General features: G+C 38.4%; 1 protein-coding gene across 1 annotated transcript in view; it reads right to left on the reverse strand.

Moving 5' to 3' along the window:
• Positions 1–18,975, reverse strand: part of RYR2 (ryanodine receptor 2) — a 515,056-nt gene that overhangs the window by 26,843 nt on the left and 469,238 nt on the right. Inside the window, exons 92-100 of the mRNA XM_065893933.1 lie at positions 18,404–18,468; positions 15,674–15,821; positions 12,626–12,712; positions 11,690–11,905; positions 10,072–10,202; positions 8,722–8,764; positions 5,923–6,056; positions 2,458–2,518; positions 500–646 (exon numbers count right to left, since the gene is read on the reverse strand). Of these exons, the coding sequence (XP_065750005.1) occupies positions 500–646; positions 2,458–2,518; positions 5,923–6,056; positions 8,722–8,764; positions 10,072–10,202; positions 11,690–11,905; positions 12,626–12,712; positions 15,674–15,821; positions 18,404–18,468 (1,032 nt within the window). The remainder of the gene's footprint in view (positions 1–499; positions 647–2,457; positions 2,519–5,922; positions 6,057–8,721; positions 8,765–10,071; positions 10,203–11,689; positions 11,906–12,625; positions 12,713–15,673; positions 15,822–18,403; positions 18,469–18,975) is intronic.

Below are 18,975 nucleotides of genomic sequence, written 5' to 3' on the forward strand. Positions count from 1 at the left end.
TAAGAATGTAGCATCTCAGGTTTTATTACTAATATAACTAGTGTGTTAGGATGTTGCAACACATTTTGGTTTAGCCACAGTATCAGATACAGCAGATATCATATTAGGAGCAAAATGGTAACTACCTTCCTGAGTGTTTAATGTGCTTGAGCCTGTGCTAAGACCTCCACATTTCTGTTTTTATTTAATTTTCACAAAACCCCTATAAGGTAGGTACTTTTATTGTACTCATTTTACAAAATGAGGGAGTTGAGATTGAAGAGAATGCTAAGTAATTTATCCAAGGTCACACAGCTCATCCATCAAGCCAAGACTTGAACGTAGGCCTCGGGGGCTCTCAAATTACAAATCTGCATGGTTTATAGGAGAAAAGGTACAGATCCTCTATTCACAACAGTCTTTAAAACTGTACACTGTCATTTGAGGTTTGGTGTTACGTCTGTCAGAATATTTGTTGCTTTTTCAGTTTTTGCAGGGGGAGGAAAACATAAACTTTTACCTGTTTGCCATTGTGTGTTACTGATGACAAGATGGTTCTTAACGTCTTGAATCCCATAGCAATGTCAAGAAGATGAGCGGCAAAAAAAAAGTTGTTATAGTGTCCGAGAACGGACATGGCCATATACCAGGCAAGGTAGAGGAAGGACTATTAAGACAAAATGAGAGAAAATAATCTCAGAAAATAGAATACATACTATTGTCAAAAACGACTCTGCTCTCATTCTATGAAAACCACTCCACTGACTTTATCTCCTTAAAGATTTATATAATGCCAACCAGTTATATCAGTTTGTTTGTGTATTTTAGTTTGATTTAGCTGTTCTGCAAGGTTCAATGCCATTCTCTCCTTTATATCAGAGTGGCTCTTTTTATTTATCCTCCCACAGAGAAAAATGTATTGACTTACTCCTCAACAGCAACTTACTGATGTCCACTATTGATAGTTTGGGCCAGATAATCCTTGGTTGTGGATGCCATCCTGTGCATAGTAGGATGGTTATAGCTAGCAGCATCCCTGGTCTCTACTCACTAGCTGCCGGTAGTAGAACTCCCCCTCTCCAGTCATGACAACCAAGAATGTCTCCAGATGTTGCCACATGTGGCTGAGTTGGGGTGGCCTCCTTTTTATTCAGGGGAGTTGCTTCTATTGTTAGATGAGAAGTTAGCTGCAAGACACCCTACTAACAGTTGACAGTCCTAAAAGATAACTCAAGACTTGATTTTGAATATCAGAGGGTTCTCTAAGTTACCCAGAGTTCTGGGCCCACGGCTGGGTGAGGCAGGGTGGGGACAGAGGCAGGAGTACTGGGGGGATGGGGGGGTCACAGGTCTTTAGGAGAACGGAACTAAGGTTCACTATAAAAGTGCTAAGATAAGAGCGAGATTTTGAGACTCAATGAGATATCCAAGGAAGAAAGCACGGCAGCAAGAACAGCAGAAGGCCTTAGGGGAGGTTTTTACGAGCCTTTCTGTAGGAGGAGTGAGAAGACGGTAAAAGAATTAAGAAGCAGTAATGAGGGGATGGGCTGCGATCTAACAGCAAAAATTGTAGTCCATCGATTCAGCCATGTTTCATGATTCTCTCTAGCAACTTCCCATAGCCAGCAAATGGTAGCACAAAAACAACTGACAGTAACAGTTATTTAAACTGGAATTTCTAAGAATCAAAAATGTCATGCTATTGAGCCAACGAGGTAGTATGTGATTCTCTGCCTTGACAGCTGGTGGCTTTTAGTCATGGGCGATTTTTTTTCATAATATTTGGATATATACATGGGTCCTAGGCCTAACTCAGAAGCTCTCATGCTCTTTGATAAAAGAAGGATCCATCAAGAAGAAGAGCACAATAATTTAATGTACTTTATTTGGCAAAAACAAATGGATTGCAATTAATGTTAAAAAAGAACTTTAAAAAGTTTATTTAGAACTTTCTAACATCTATAAAAATTTTGAAGAATGCGATTGCTCAACTAAAATCTGAATGAAAATACACACGAATTTGCATCTCCATTTCATTTTCTCGTGTAAATATATTTTAATTTTTCAGCTACTGAAAGAAATGGAATGAGATATGGGCTGATTAATCATATATTTCTCTGGGTCTTTCTCAGATGTGGTCAGTATTAAACGAACTGATATTTAAGTAGCTTTCTTTTTTTTTTTTTGCGGTACGCGGGCCTCTCACTGTTGTGGCCTCTCCCGTTTCGGAGGACAGGCTCTGGATGCGCAGGCTCAGTGACCATGGCTCATGGGCCCAGCCGCTCCGTAGCATGCAGGATTTTCCCGGACGGGGGCACGAACCTGCGTCCCCTGCATCGGCAGGCGGACTCCCAACCACTGCGCCACCAGGGAAGCCCTTAAGTAGCTTTCTTAAATAGCCATCTTTCCAGCCACTGAAGCCCAACAAACTCATCTAATCAGAGTGTGTTTTACTTTGTGGTAATGAAGTTGGCTTACATTGTCAGTGAAAACGACTCCTAGTTTCCACATCTGATACTTCACATCAATAGAGTTCAGCCTGGAAAGACAAAAAAGAAGAATTTGTAGATATGTACATGAAGCAGAGACTCACAGGCTTGCAAAAGCCTGCTGTCATTCACTCTCCATGGGGCAGAGCTGGCAACCATCTCAGGAGATGAGTTCTAGTTCAGGAGCCCAGGGAAGAGCTGAGAGCTCTGTTGGAAAATGTACTCCAGAGTTTTGTGATTTTTTTTTTTTAAGAGGAATCTTGGAAAACAAAACAAAGCATCACTATGTCTCTATTACTTAAAAATAGTCTTTTCTTTTTGACCTTTTCTTTTCCTATATTAAATATAAAATAAACACTGTATATGTGACAATTATTCCTGGAAACTACTAAATTAACTAACATAGGTATATCGAAACTTTCCTCCCTAACTTTCATTATATATTCATAATTGCATCCCAACAGAATAATTTTTAGTTCAACTAATAAAAACTTGCATAAATGTCCACACTTGTTTTACAACTGTACTGATTTTGCCAATGAAAGGGCTTATTCATTTTGGTTTTGTTTCCTATCGTTTTCAGAAATGCCCCTTCTCTACTTCCTTCTCTATCCAAGAAGGAATTTAACCCTTCCCCTTGGTTCCCATAGTGCTTTGTAGACACCTCCCTTTATAATCGTTTCCCATGTTGTTTTGCAGGCGTAGGTGTGTATGTATGTATGTGTATTGATGCCTTCCTCACTAGTCTGTGAAATCCCCAGCACCAAGCACGTTATATCATACACTGAATGTCTCTCAATAATGTTGAATGAGTGAATCAACATAAACAGTCAAGATCTTTGCAGATTAAAATATACATGTATTAAAATATACTAATTTTTAATTTTCGCTTTTTTCCAGAACTTGTCACCAGTTTATGGGGCTAGAAATTATAATTTTGTTAGCCTTTGCAACATTCCAGTGAAGTGAAATGATATGATAATAATATAATTTTAGTGTTATTTTCAAAAAGGCTTCTCTAGACTTACTGTTTTAGTCTTTACTTCTTTAATCATTTCTTTTAATTAGGCCAATCTTAAATTACAAGTACAATGATAAATAGTTGATAATCTAAGCTGACTTCTTAGGAGACTTTTCCCCTTAGAGTTAAGGTTTAATTTTTTTAAGGAAATAAAGCAGTCTTTGAGTTATAATTAATTTTATTATTAAATAATATTTTTTAAAATTTCATGAATATTTAGTGGGTTTCAATATAAGAATACTTTTTCTTAAAAAAAGAGAGAGATGAAAAAAAAATAAACCCATTGGATAATTTGCATGAGAGCATCATTATTTCCCATGAAAGCAATCCAAAACAAAATAAGGGTTTTTATCAGGATGTCTGAACTTCCCATGGTCGTTTCTAACTTATTTAGAAGTTTGTTCTTATGATTAGTTGTTTTCCATCCCTGTCATGCATAAGGGTAGCAAGTTTCCTACCAACAGCATTAAGAGTATTTTGTAGTATACAATACTCTTTTCTCACCAGTAGTGGCAGTGATGCTGTTTGGGCGGAGCTGACTCCACCCCCAGGGATGGAGCACAGCTGATCTAGGCCAATCAGGGCATGGCATTAACCTGGCCACAGGGCTTGGTTCAGGGGTAAACTAGAAGCCAGAAGCTGAGGAGTTTTGCTAGATGGTTTTGAGATTATAAGCTCTCCTCTCACTCCATAAAGACACACATGAAGAAGCATGCAGGCTTTCTGGCTGCTGGCAGCCATTCTATCCCCAGGAGGTGTACTGGCCACTTGTTTAAATATGCACATACCAAGCCCTATGTATCTGATTGATAAATAAATACATGCACACATAGATACATGAATCATCCTTATATGCAAATGTTCACATTAAGATACTATTCATATAGAAAACAGATAATCTTTGAAAACTCAATCCTTCTAAACACTTTAATAAAGGAACACTACATGTAAATCTTTTCCTAGTAATGTGTGTTATTTACTATATCTTTATTCTAATTTTATTATCCATATTTAAAGGTATTTATAAAAGCCACATTAATTTCTTGGTACTTTGCTAGGGGTCAAACCTGCAAACATTTACTATGTAAAACAGTGGAAAATTCCACTAATTTAAAACTGTTCATAGTAAAAAAACAGTCTAAACTTTCCTTCTATTTTATCAGACATTTTCTAGAGTCACAAATATGACCATGGAAAATGCATAATTCAGTAAAACTATTTAATTCTACATTGGTTATCAGGGATCTGAAAATGCTAGTAAGAAACTCAGCAGCCCCCCTCTCACCATAGTCCTTACGTGATATTCTAACATAAGGGCCTTAATGCCTAAGGGCTGCCAACTGTGTTTCATCTTACGTATAGTGACCACATTTCTTTAAGAACCACATTTGTTTTCTTAAAGTACGCAGGTAATATTTTAAATTTAAATTCATAACTTGCTATATATTTGCTTATCTAACTACTTTTGAACTGGGTTCACATTATTTTTAAAGACCCAACTAGCTCTAACAAGGTTTCAGAGAGATAAAAAGTATAAAAGAGATCAGCCAAAATGTTGTTTTTCAATGTTAGCTAAAATAGTTATCTAAGACAAACTAACATTGCTCTACAGAACCTTAAATATTTATGTTTTCAGAGAAATCGTCACATACCTAATTGACTGATACCTTAAATACACAGATGAGGGAAGGTAACGATTACGTTTTTTTCTGAAATCGTTAAGTGGCTACAATAAGAAATTACATTTTAAAAAGCATGTAGGCTTTACAACTGTAATTCTAGAATTATAGTTGATTAAATTTGCAAGACAGATACAGATGTATATATATATATATGTATACTAACACTACACGTGCCTGTGAAATTCAATCTCAGGTGAATTCGGTTCAACTGGTTTACATCCTTCTAATTATATCATATTATTCCATGCAAGCACTGTATAATAGAGTGCCTCATTTTAAAATAAACTTTCCAAGTAATAGTATACTAAGTATACCAAGTCTTTGCTATTTAAATAAAACACAACAATTACAAGAATATGAACTTATTTCTAATAGAAGGTCTACATAGCTCCCTTTTCCAAAATTAAGAAAACTAACTTCTTTGCAAACAGGAAGCATTAACGAGTCAAATATTATGCTTTTGCATCTTTGACTTCAACTTAAGTGGCATTTAGGGATAAAAAGGCACATCGATAAAACAAATCTTTTTTTCTTGCTTTAAGTAAATAATGAAAAAGTCACCTTCAAAAATTAATAGATTACATCTGCTGATTCCATAGTGCAAAAATACCCGGAAGTACAAAAGCAGACTTTATATATTCTCCGTTTCTCTCAGTGAAGGAAAGGAAATCAGTGCACTAGCAAGTTCAGAAGTGTATTACTTTTTCCTCCTTTCCACCTAGACCTCGGATAGAGCAGAATGAACACTCACACGGCCGACAGGGAGCTGTCTTTCTTTGGCTTCTTCTTTTCCCGGGCATCGCTGAAGTCCAGGGCAGCTTTGTCCATGCCAAGTAACTCGCTGATTCTGTCTCGGCCATAGAACTCTCCATATTTATCCATAACCTGGGGCAAGAAAAAAAGCATTTTACTGGCCTCCACCATTAAATAATCTCATCTGTATATGCACATACAAACACCTAATTATTTTTATACATAGTATATATCGGTCTTACTTTCAGGTTCACTTAAACATCTAACTTAACGGCCCATGTTCTGTGATCACACTGCTTAAGGTCTTAGTGAACTTATAGCGTTTTAAATAATGCCTAGCTGAAGAACAAGATTTCTTATGCAAGAGAGAAAGGCAGGCCCAAAAGAGGATAGGCTCAAGTAAATAGGTAAAGAGGTGGGAGAAAATGGAATAAAGTAACTGCTACCAAATTCATACGCTGTGTCAGGAATTACGCTAAGAGGTCTAACTTGCTTTTCCCTCATGGGACTGTCATAATATGTTAAGTTTCCTGTTGTTAGCATCCTACTCTGTAGATAAAGAAATTGATCTTGGAGAATGTAACATGCCCAGTCTCAGCTTGGCAAGAGATGGGGTGAGGACGCATCCAGGCAAGACTGACTCCCAGCAAAGATCTTCTGCGTAGAGCACGGCATGCCACTGGGCTGCCCATGACATGCTGGTATCCCCCCTGTGGTCTCCAGAGCAAACATTCAACTCCCCCCATAGTATCCTGACTCCAGCCATTCTTCAACAACACCTGAACCTGGAGCCTTGTCACCATCCACAGGTCCTCAGTTTAATTCTTACTTAGAATGGATTCCTTGTCCATCGTTAGAATCACTTCTTTGCAACCCCCCTTGGCTTCTTTGCCCCCCTCTCTTCTGTCACATTTGTCTGGGCCTTTGCCCAGATGTTGGGTTTTTAGATCAGGGCTTAGATGTGGGCTAACAGATCACCTGTGAGCTCAGTACCTCTGTCTCTGATATAGCGACTCTTGGCCTACAGTTTATATACCATGAGGATCCCGCACATCATTGAAAATGGAGGCAACAGGAAAAGGAATGAAAGAAACGCACGAGGAGAGAGAACGGGCAGCAAGAGAGGAAAAGGAAAGCAAGGAACAGGAATATAGGAGAAACAAAGGAACTGAGAACCAGCGAAAGAGGAGGGGGAACGTTAAAGTAAAATATTAGCGTGGATGAATAGAAAGAAAGTGGATAAATAGAAAGAAAGAAAGGATTAGCAGAAATAAAAGTGAGCTTTTTCTGAATGTATACAATCAGGTAAATTAAAAGAAAACATAAAAGAGCAACGGTAGTGAAAAAGCCTATGAACGTGCACTATTTAGGTTCATTAAAACAATTTGTTTTCCAGTATTCTCACAGCACTGAAAATGGGCTGGGCTGAACTGAGTGGGAGTTCTTTAGGGGTTGTATTCTCACCCAGGAGAACAAACTGGACCTCAGAGCAGGAACGCTATGGATTGTCTCAGCTGCAATTACAACCTGTCTATTTATTTGACTCTAGATATATCGTGTCCTTCAGAGAAACTCTTGCTTTAATAACTTAGAAACTGCTTCTTCATACTGTTAAATAGTTAATATGAATAAAATATTCAAATTCTCTATTTTACGTTACTTAAAAATTATTCTTTCAGAGCTCTGGTCTAATTTGGATGCACTCATCTGCATTCGTGCAGTGCTACTACTCTGTGGTCACAAGGGGACAAAAACTTGCACCAAAATGAAAATCAACAAACACACTGCTTCTTCCAACTAGGAAGTCTTGGGGGGGGGGGGGGGGGTTTGTTTTGTTTTGTTTCTGTTTTTTAAAATGTGCTTCATTTTAAATAATGTACTTGATTTAAATTCTTGGCAAACTCTCTATCTCCCCTCAGATTGGTAACAAAAAATGTGCAGTTGCTAATCACCAGCCACCCTATGAGTCGTTCTCAACTGGTGGAATCAAAGGGAAAAAGTCCACTTCGTTCGGCAGACATTTGTGGCCATTCGCCCTGGACCGTATACACTGGAGCTACAGCTCATTATGGTACGTGGCATGAAGTGATTCAGTTTGGCAATTGGAGGGTTCAAGGAATAAGGAGCTACAAAATAATGATTACTGTATTTTACAGTGTACAAGTACTGGTACCTGCACTATTATATTTTTTTTTTTAAAAAATAACCTACATTAAATCCCGTGTGGTAGGAAGAGCAGAGATAATCCTTGTCTCTCGAAACCAGAGCCGACATAGGTGCCAGAGTCCGTAGCTGAACTCCTATTTGTGTTCTATCATGCTCTGATGCAGTGCACATCAGAAGAATAAAACTTTATCAAAATACAAAGGTCTTTGAAGTTTATATAAAAGTAAATAAAATTCAGTCCTTTGTTGGTATACAACAACTTTACTTTTTTATTGTAAGGGAGGATCCCAGCCCTGGTGACTTAGCTGTCTTATCAGAAAAAGAGCCTTCAGTCAACTTCAGTTACCCGAACAATCTCAGAGAAAATTCTTACCAATTCTTGTTAACGTACAGATAGAGCACTGTTTAGTCACCTGGGTCAGATGACAGGTGGGTGAGCAATGCTTATTTATTTTTTAGCTGCAGAGTATGGATCTCTTATGAAATTTTTGAAATTCATATTGAATCCCATTTCCCTTTTGAAATGACATTAACAGACAAAGCACGCCTCAGTATCTCAGCCTACATATGAGCCACAGCAAATTCAAATCTGAATTTCACTTTAGGAAAAAAATAGAAAATTTAAGCCCACCTTTCTTTTAACAAATTTGTCCCAGTAGTTGTTGGGAAATGACCTAAAAGATATAAAAGCATAGAAATAAAATAGTATCATTTAAAAAAAAATGATAAATAACAATATATTTTTTGGAGTAAATAAAATACTTAAAATAATATGTAAACATATATTCTTGCATTCACAAAAATTACAATGAATTTTCCCCATCTTATCCCATAATTTTTCTATCATAAGTATATTAAATGTTATTTTAAGTGTTAATATATATACATGTAAACCACAGAAGAGACTACGGGCTGATATTTTAATGGAGATGAATATGAGCATATTTATTAATAAGCAGTCTGGTTATATTTTTTCTTTATGTATAATGTGTTAATGTATACATTTCTTTGTCAATTGTCTATAAAAATTAAAGTATCTAAAACTGTCATTGTTTTTCCTAGGAAGTAAAAAAAAATCTCATTCCCACTAGTTATCCTTAAGGAAACCGAGCATAACACCATCACGTGACTCCAGCATCTTAACTAATATAGAGTTCACCTAAGGGGACGGACTTGATTCGATTTAGAGCTGCTAAACAAAATATTGAGCATTCAGAGTAAACATTTGTAACACACAAACAAATCATCCCCATTTGGAAACCCAGAACTTACTAGAAATCGTAACTCTTTAAGAATTAGCAAAACTAATCACAATGAAAAGAAGCTATTTCACTCTTTAGTACAAACTACAGAAAAATACTGTATCACTAATACCTCGAATAGTGTAAAATTAGACTTTTGTGATGGATTTTTATCTGCAGCGGCAGCTAGTAGTTTGGATCTAGACCTCACAGGCGAAATAATTAGTATAAAGAAAAGTCTTTGTTTTTCTGTCTTATATTTTACATGTCATAATGTTTAGCTAGTTATATGCTTCGCCTTTGGTTGATACCAACTGAAAATTTCCAACTTAGATTAAAAGTGTGACATTCAATATTTTTGCCTTTAATGCTACAACTCCTTCCTTAATGAATAATTTTGGCTTCCTCTATGCTTTTAGATGAGATAACCCCACACTGCAGGTTACGTACTTCCAGCTACACACTTCCCTGAACACTGAGTAATGGATGTTATGTTCCATCAGTGCTGTGGAAATGGACTCAAAGCCATTTTTGATGGAGGAATTCAGAACACAGAGGGCAAAAATTGATGGCATCCATTAGGAGACTGATGGAGCTTATTAGTCTTTTGATTTTCTTGGCTGAATATATAACTGTTATTCACCTCTGCTAAACTTTTGATAAATCTACAAGAACTCTGGAAAAGTATTTTGTCTTGAAATTTTTGAGCACAGAAATGTCTCATCTCATTCTTTACTCACTGTGTGTTGATTACGAGTCTATCCCACTGGCCTTTAATATCATCTTCTGAAGGCTGTTCTGTAATATAAAGCCCATCAAATTCCAATTTTCGAGCTACTTCTTTTTCTCGCTTAAAAATAACCAGTGGGACCTACATTTGAAAAATAAACATGTTAAAATTAGTTTAGATTTACTAGCATCTCCTGTGGTCACTATCTTTACAAAACAGCTTTTGGAAAGAAATATTTCCCATGTTACTTCCAGGAAGGTAAAAATTGAGTGAAAATCAATCAGCTATATTTAGGCAAAAGGAGGCATCTAGAGGTTTTCGAAAAACAAAAGACAGTATAGATATTATATATATGCATATGTTTTTAAACACACAGAGGTTCATAGATAATTGCACTAATGAAATCAATTTTAAATATTAAAAATATTATACAAAATTGCTTTTCTTTTGCATATTACATATATACGTATATATAATATATATGGATGCAATAAAACATAGCACTAATGTTCCAAAATGCATACTTCTAAAAATTTTTAGAGTTTTATTTTAGAAATCTCTTTAATAATTCCATGCTCAGCATGCCCATATGCTATTTTGAAATAAATTTTAATTTCAACATCAGCAAAAATCTTTGTCAGTTTGCCAGAATGTCTCCAGAATTTACTGATTCCCTTTTCATATGGACAGATTTTACACAAGGCACAGATGCAAAAAAGATGCAGACATTCTGGAAGTATCCAAGAATATCCCCTCTCCCCCCCAATAAAACAAGGGAAGCAGAGGGAGGTAGAGGAGTTTCTGAAAAAAACTTTACATTCTAGTCTTTTACCCTGGACCCTGGTTTTTCAAAAGTCTTCTAGAAGTTTCCCAATCAGAAGCAGGGCACAGTGAAATAAAAGCCCTGCAGTAAAAAGGTGTCATGCTAGGAAAAGATAAAGAGGTTTGCAAAGGTGATGGGCAGCCCTGAGCACTCAGAGAGACTATCTTGAGTTCTATTCACCAAACTATAGTGTTCCCTTGGTAAGGCTCTAGGGATGGGGCTCCATTATTTTCCAGGTGACGTGACAAACAGTGAAGCATTTCTGCCAAGGATAGCGAGAGATACATACCTAATAACAAAACAATCAAAATGACTCTCAGAGGTCCAATATGATGTATTTCTAGAATTTCTACTACACTGAGCACTGCTAGGAGACATAGTGGGTGGACTTCTGTGGGGTCAAATTATAGGTGAAATTGGCTATAATGTGAATAATTACTGACGTGCAAGAAAACTACAATGTGACAGCCACATCCCCTTCCCAGGGCAGCCTGCATCCAGTGACTCGTCACCAGGGAGCTCTAAAGGCCCAGCTCCAATGCCCCAGCCCAGGGCTACCCTGAAGGGGGCATCTCAACTTCAGAACAGAGACCTGTGATGTGCCCTGTTGGGTCTGTACTGTAGCCCCACTTTTCCCTTTTCTCCATGCTGCTTCCTCCCCTTGCCCCGCAGGTGTTTATGGAACATTCCCTAATAAACTATGTGTATGTAATTTCCGTCTCAGAATCTGCTTCCCCAGAAGTCCAACGTGCAACAGACACACACACGCGATACACACAGGTTCCTTGGTGCCTTACTATCTTACTTTCAAGCAGTAGTATCCAATGATGCAGAAGAAAGAGATAACCGTGTGCAAAATGGCTAAGATACGCAGCGTGGGCTCCATGTAGCCGCTGCTCTCCTCCAGCACATAGTGAACTGCAATGATTCTAGGCGAGCTGTCCAGGCTGCTAACTTTGGCATTTTCACTTGAACTGCGAGTGGGGAGCTCCTTTCCTTCAACCACAGAAGAAGTGGAGACCTGATTCAAATCATTTAAAGTACAGTCAGTTCATTTCCTCTGACATCAGGGTAAACAAGAAACAATGGAAACCCAGTCTTAGCAAATAGCTGGATGTGAAACCATTGCACGATGAAAAGACTAAAAGCAAAGGCTAAAAAAATAGCTTTTTCAGTATCTTGTAATAACCTATAATGGAAAAGAATCTGAAAAAGAACATATGATACATATATATATACAGAGAGAAAAAATATATATAAATATAACTGAAATATATATATATATATATAACTGAGTCATTTTGTTATATGACCGAAACTAAACCCAGACATGGGGATTCCAGTACATGCAGGAAATAATTAGATGGCTAAGCTGCCTTCTCAGTGATCAGAAGAATTTAATACAGTACAGATATGCCACACCCAGATACAGTAACAAGTGAGATAGTCCACACCCAGATACAGTAACAAGTGAGATAGTCAGCCAAATTAGACCCTGAGTACTGTGGGTAAATCCTCTGCAAATCCAACATTCTTCAGTGGGGGCGTTTCTCACCTAGTGTGAAGGAGCAAATCTATCCCTGCTGTACTAGACAGTCAGCAGTGTGCCTGAGATTCAGGTTTTCATTTTCATCAAATACATTTCAGCATCGGTTTTGATGTGCTCACTAGTGGATCTCTGAAATCTTTACATTCAATTCAGTCTTTCATATTGGTTATTAAAAGACTAAGATGTACATACCTTATAAAAGAGCAAGATGAAATTGATTGCAAACGCGACAAATAAGGCTAACATTCTCATGTTGTAAAAGTTGCGAGCAAAATAGTTCTGAAGGTGAAAAAAATTATTAAAAGGTCATTGAATCGAGAGACTTGAAATTTGCAGACAATTGAAATAAAGCATTCATGCATTTACCCAAAACTATTTGTTGAGGGCCCACTGGGTTTCAAGTCCCATTCTTGGTGCTATCGATGTAAAGCACCAAGCTTTATGACGTAAACCACCACGGAGGAGACATAATAAAGAACCACATTCACAGATAAAAAGCGTAATTTCAGGGAATGTTAAATGTTACGAAGAAAAATCCATCAGGTTAAGGACTTAGGGAACAGGGGCGCTATTCAGACAGGTGGTCAGAGAAGATCTGTCTAAGGAGGTGACATTTGAGCTGAGGCCTGGGTGCCACTGGACGGCAATCAAGTGAACAGTTGGGGACAGGAATGTCAGAGAAAGAGCTTGGAGGGCAAAGGTCCTGAGCTCCAGGTGATGCTGGTGTGTTTGACGGATAGTGAGGAGGTAGCGCAGTGAGAGGAGGGGAGAGTGGGAGGGAATGAGGTCAGAGAGGTGAGCGGGGGACAGGGTTCTGTAGCCCTCTGATAAAAAGTCTGTTGCCCCTTATAGTGCAGTGGTTCAGTGTCTGATCGCTGGGACCACACTGCCTGGGCATAAAGCCTGACCTCACCACTGACTCACTGTGCGATGTGGACAAGAGAATCACTCTTGTAGCATCACTTTTCTCACCTGTAAAGTGGGGATAACAACAAAACCTGTCTCATAAGTTTGCTATGAGGATTAGGTAAGTTACTATAGGGGAAGTCAATCATTAATCTTGTTAATATCATTGGAATTATTATTTTATTCTAAATGGGATGGCAAGCTCTTGGAGGAGCTGAAGAGGGCTGATGCAATCAGATGATTTGAAAGACGATTCCAGCTACTGAGTATAAAATAGATTGGAGGCAAGCATGGAAGGCAGGAGACGAGTTAGAAAGTGACTGCAGGATACAGGAAGAGATGATGTTGCTGGTGGTGGCTTGGACCAGGTGGTGGCTGTGGAGGTGGTAAGTACTGGGCAGACTATGGGTACATCTGGAGGAGAGAGCCGAGAAGAATTATTGTTGGGCTGTATCTGAGGTAGGAAAGAAAGAGAGGACTCAGAGACGATAATTCTGGATTTGGGGGTCTAAGCAACCAAGTAAACGGTTGGTTCTATTTTTTGAGCTATGAGGGAAAAACATACAAAACCCTTAGAGGAGAAGTGGGTTTAAGGAAAAAGGTTATGGGGCATACCAAGAATTTGTTTTAATATTAAGTGGGAGATGACTATAAAGTATCTACCTGGATATGCCAGGGGCTTTAGCATCATAAGGCCATAGCAAAATGGCATCTCCTTAGTTATCCCTCTCTGTGGACACAGCCCATTTTGATGGTGTCATCTCCCCACACACGACCCTGACTTTTCTGCCACTGTTTATAGGACCAAAGTTGGCCACCACATCCAAACTGGGTCAGTCACATTGGTTCTCCGTGGAAGGTGGGACTGGGTCATAGGTCACAGTTAGGTACTCTGGTTATCTGAGCTGGGAGGTCACAACGACTCAGGTCACGAGGGGCCTGTGGCACCTGGTGTGGTCGTGATTAGGCTGCTGCATGCAAACAGGAGAACAGAGAAAGTCATATTGCGAGAGAAGCAGGAAAGTAGGAACTGTGACCTCTGAGACAGAAGGATGGAAGGAAATCTCAGTTATGTGCTCTACTCAACTGCAGTTACACATACTCTTCAGGAGCCCACGGGGACTGCTGCGGCTTATCACAGAGCCTGTGCAGCCTCACACCCTATACCACGCCCAGACCACACCTGCCGCCACGTCCACTGTGACAACACATCAAACCAGTGGTTATCCAGAGTTGCCTCAGAAACGTCTGTGTTCTGTGTACTCTGCATTAAATAATATAGTAACATACAAGGTAGTTTAAGAAAATATAGGTCAAACTATTAATTTAAATATATACTGGCATACATTTTTAAAAATGTGTCATATATACATTTATGCATAAGCAGTTAGAACATATCACCGCTGAGAACAGTCCATTTCCCTTACGGGTGAAGTTCTATACTACATGAGTTTCTTGTCTATTTTTTTCTCAAAGGCTAAGTATGATTTTGCCTTTCAAACTGGCCGTGTTATGGAGTAGTGCTCATAATTTCTAGGTCCGACATTATCGGTCAGTACCTCTTACAGGGTTATTCTAGACATTCATCTCCCAGTCTTTTCCTGCTTGAAAAAATTATATATAATATTTATGCACATATACATACACAAGAGGCCTTTCAAACAAAATTTTTAACAATTCCATCCTGTATGAATAGGAAGAGAGAACTACATCTCCTTTCTTTGTTTTCCACGTACAAGTATATATTTTATTAATTGGGAGAGCACTTCCACAAAATGTTTAGGACACTACATAAAGAACTGTCTTCCCCCTCTTCGTTCTTTCATTTATTTACTTCCATTAAAGAATAATTTGGAATAGACCTTCTTATTATCAAGGGAGAGTTGGCTCACTGCATTAATATTTTTATAACTGGAATTTTAATAAAAGGGCGATGTTCTAGAACGACTGACTAACCCCACTCTGGAACATCAATATGAATTACTTGTCCCCTAGAAGGTATTCTTTGTTATAATGCATGGCAGAGCCTTCCCTAGTGTTCTGCAAAGAGGGAGTCCCGGGGTTATGTTTATTGACTTGCCCTAAAGTCCTTGTAGGAAGACACTGGCAGTCACTAAATCAAGTGGACCCTCATGGGAATGTGTGCAGAGGTTATGTGTTTGACGACAGGGAGCCGTGGAGCAAGGCATTCATTTTAACACATAAACACTAAGATGGGCAAATACAACATACGTGCAGGGCTGACCCAAGGGAAGGTCAATGCATATTTACTGCACCCGAATGATGATGATCTCACAGTATATCAGTAACAACATTCATTTGAAAACATCTTACTAGAAGTTTCTGTTGATAGGCTATGATTTTCTTCCAGAATGCTGACTCAGGAACTTCTGGCTCTCCATATCTGTGTGTGTGGAGCTGCCTTAATTTTTGTTTACCCTTATCTTCTTTGGCTTTTTCTTCTTTTTCTCCATCTTCTCCCCTATGAACACAAATGAATGAAAAATAAGCCATCCATAAACTAAAGAACCGAACAGGTTTTGTGCCAAAGTATACAAACGAACAAATATTTAACTCATAGTATCTGTTTTAGTAACGGATATCTCTTCCAACGAATTATGATATTCAGAACTTTAGAATTAGGGGTAGGACTTCTTGCTTATCACAGCCCCCTACAGATGGATAATTCCTGTGAAGTTCAAATCTATAGGACGTTTTACAGGCTTCAAGTACCTTTGTATCTATACCTAGCATATTTCTTTCCAAGTGTAGAGTAAAATATTTAAATGAAAGAATAACAATGGAGACTTTTTTTGGCTGCTACTTTTTAACATACCTTATTTTAAAATTCTTATTTCAATGTTCAGGCTACTAGGATTTAAAATCAGAGGCGTACGCATTTGGTTGTTCACATGTATAAAGGATGTCAATACATTAATTTTGCAGACAATAATGAAATTAGAAGCACTGAAATTTGACACCTAAACCCCTCTAGGTGCAAAATACCAAGCCTTCATGGAAGTATATTTATGTATATGTGTAGTCACATATATGTAACCCACATAACATAACCCATACTTAACTCATATGAGGTCAAACATTATTTTAACGTTAAAGAGTTGCCATTGAAATGACTGTCATGCCCTGTTACATCTGTCTGCATTTCACTATGATAGTCACTTATGTGGCCATTTTTACAACTGATTCAACAGTTCAAGGTCTATGACAATGAATAGTGCTGACTGTACAAAAGAGACAACAGTGGCCCTTGTTTGAAGCCTAATTCAAACAAATCAACTGTAAAAATACACTTTTCAGACAACTAAAGAAGCTTAAATATTTAGCGGGTATTAGACGGTACTAAAGAATAACTGCAAATTCTGTTCGGTATAAATAATGGCATGATAATTATGTTATTTTTTAAAGTCCTTAGCAATTAGAAATGTATACAAGATATTTATGGGAGAAATGACATGGTGTCTAGTATTTTCTTTAAAACAACTTGTCGTACAGGAGGCCCCAAAATATGTGTGTGTGTCTATGGTAGGGAGGGTAGGCAGGAGAAAACCTAGATGAAACAAAATTAGCAAAATGTTAATAATTAGTAAAACTTGGTGATGTGTAAATGGGGTGCATTATAACATTCTCTCTTTTGTGTGTGTTTGAAAATTTCTAATAACAAAACTTTAAAATTTTCTATCTCAAATAACTTGGAAATAAAAATGATTTTCCCTGAAAAAAGTGTTAAGTTATTCAAAAGGTGACTCAAGTGATGTCAAGTAGACATGTGAAAAAGTTGAATAAAACCGTTTTCCATGAAATATAACATTAGAAATAAGAACTATTTCTGAGTTATATCATTTAATGTTTTAATTTTATAGCTATAACTAAATTAACACAATTCTAAATAAACATTTGCTATTCTAAAAAAAAAAGAAGAAAAAACAGGACAATGAAAACAGGCCAAAGGAAATAACAGAATAGAGGAGAAAAATAAAATGCTACATGAGAATGCTACAGGTGCACTACAGGCACTTAATTTGATTTCCCCAGTTGTTAAAAATGTGCATATAAAACTATGTAAACTTGGGGAAAGATGTAGGTTTCAATTATTAACAGGAAGCCAGTGTTATGAGGAAATTATACATTTTCACTGCTTCATAGGCAGCTCTTTATTTCTCATTGTTGCATTTATAACTGTGCTCCATAGCACCAGGAATATTGCTGAAAATAAAGTTTCCTGGGTCCCAGACCTGCTGATTCAAAATCTGTGCTGGAGCCTAGGAATCTTTTTTTTTTTTTTTTTTTTTTTAAAGATGTTGGGGCGAGGAGTTTATTAATTTATTTATTTTTGCTGTGTTGGGTCTTCGTTTCTGTGCTAGGGCTTTCTCTAGTTGTGGCAAGCGGGGGCCACTCTTCATCGCGGTGCGCGGGCCTCTCACTATCGCGGCCTCTCTTGCTGCGGAGCACAAGCTCCAGACGCGCAGGCTCAGTAGTTGTGGCTCACGGGCCTAGCTGCTCCGCGGCATGTGGGATCCTCCCAGACCAGGGCTCGAACCCGTGTCCCCTGCATTAGCAGGCAGATTCTCAACCACTGCGCCACCAGGGAAGCCCGGAATCTGTGTCTTTAACAGACTCTCCAGGTGGTTTTTACGCAGGTGGCCCTAGGACTGTGCGTTGAGGACCACCACGCCCCAAGAATTCTGTGCCACGGCATTCAGAACGTTTGTCCTCTCCCTTCTTTACAAGAACAGAATAGAAGCTCGATTTTAAACAGAGAACTACAGCACTCAGTCATCTTGCAGACGGCATCACATGGAATCACTGAAGTCTTTTCTGCTGAGAGAGAAACACACAAACAGAATCCTCATGGCACAAGAAAGAGGTGGGAGTGGCCCCCAGGGTGGGTGTGTGGTCTACGCTTATCCCTGCCCATGGGCTGAGGCTCTCCACTACGATGACAGATGTCATCCAGCAGCCTGAGAGTCTCCACTGCATCCCCTGAAGAGAGAGGACGAGTGAAAGACACTAAAACAAAGGAAAGGATACAGCAACTACACCTACTCGGCTTTCTCAGGTTCGGATTTGCTTTCTTCTTTTTCTTCCTTTTCTTCTTTTGCCTTCTGTTCCTTGGATGAGTCAATGGGGAAAAGAGAAGCAGGATTACACATCACTTTTGAATGAGTTTAGGGAGCCCCGTGACCCTGTGTCAAACTGTAACCTATAAATGATACCCTCCTGTCTCCATTGAGATAAAACTTTCACGTGTGCCCTTCTACTGGTCCACGCGTTTCCCCCCTCCCCGCACTTACCTACCAGGCCAGCAGTAGGTACCAACTTTCTGAGCTCCTTCCCACTTTTCTTATTTCACAACTGCCTTCTTTCCCTCAGTCGCCTACTCAAATCCTCCTCATCTTCCAACACCAACTTAAAGTCCCACTGCTTAAGTCTCATCTAACTACTCCAAGCTATACTGAGGTTTCCATTTTCTCAACACAGGTAACCTCTACTGTCTGCTGCCTATGCTACGTACCACTTAATAATTTTCTAACTTTTTCGTGAGTCTTTTATCTTTCTAATAAACTCTCTAAGGCAACTTGAAAGCAGTGAGCACATCTTACATTTCTTTTAATTTG

The sequence above is a fragment of the Phocoena phocoena genome, chromosome 16, assembly GCF_963924675.1.
Source record: "Phocoena phocoena chromosome 16, mPhoPho1.1, whole genome shotgun sequence".
NCBI lineage: Eukaryota > Metazoa > Chordata > Mammalia > Artiodactyla > Phocoenidae > Phocoena > Phocoena phocoena.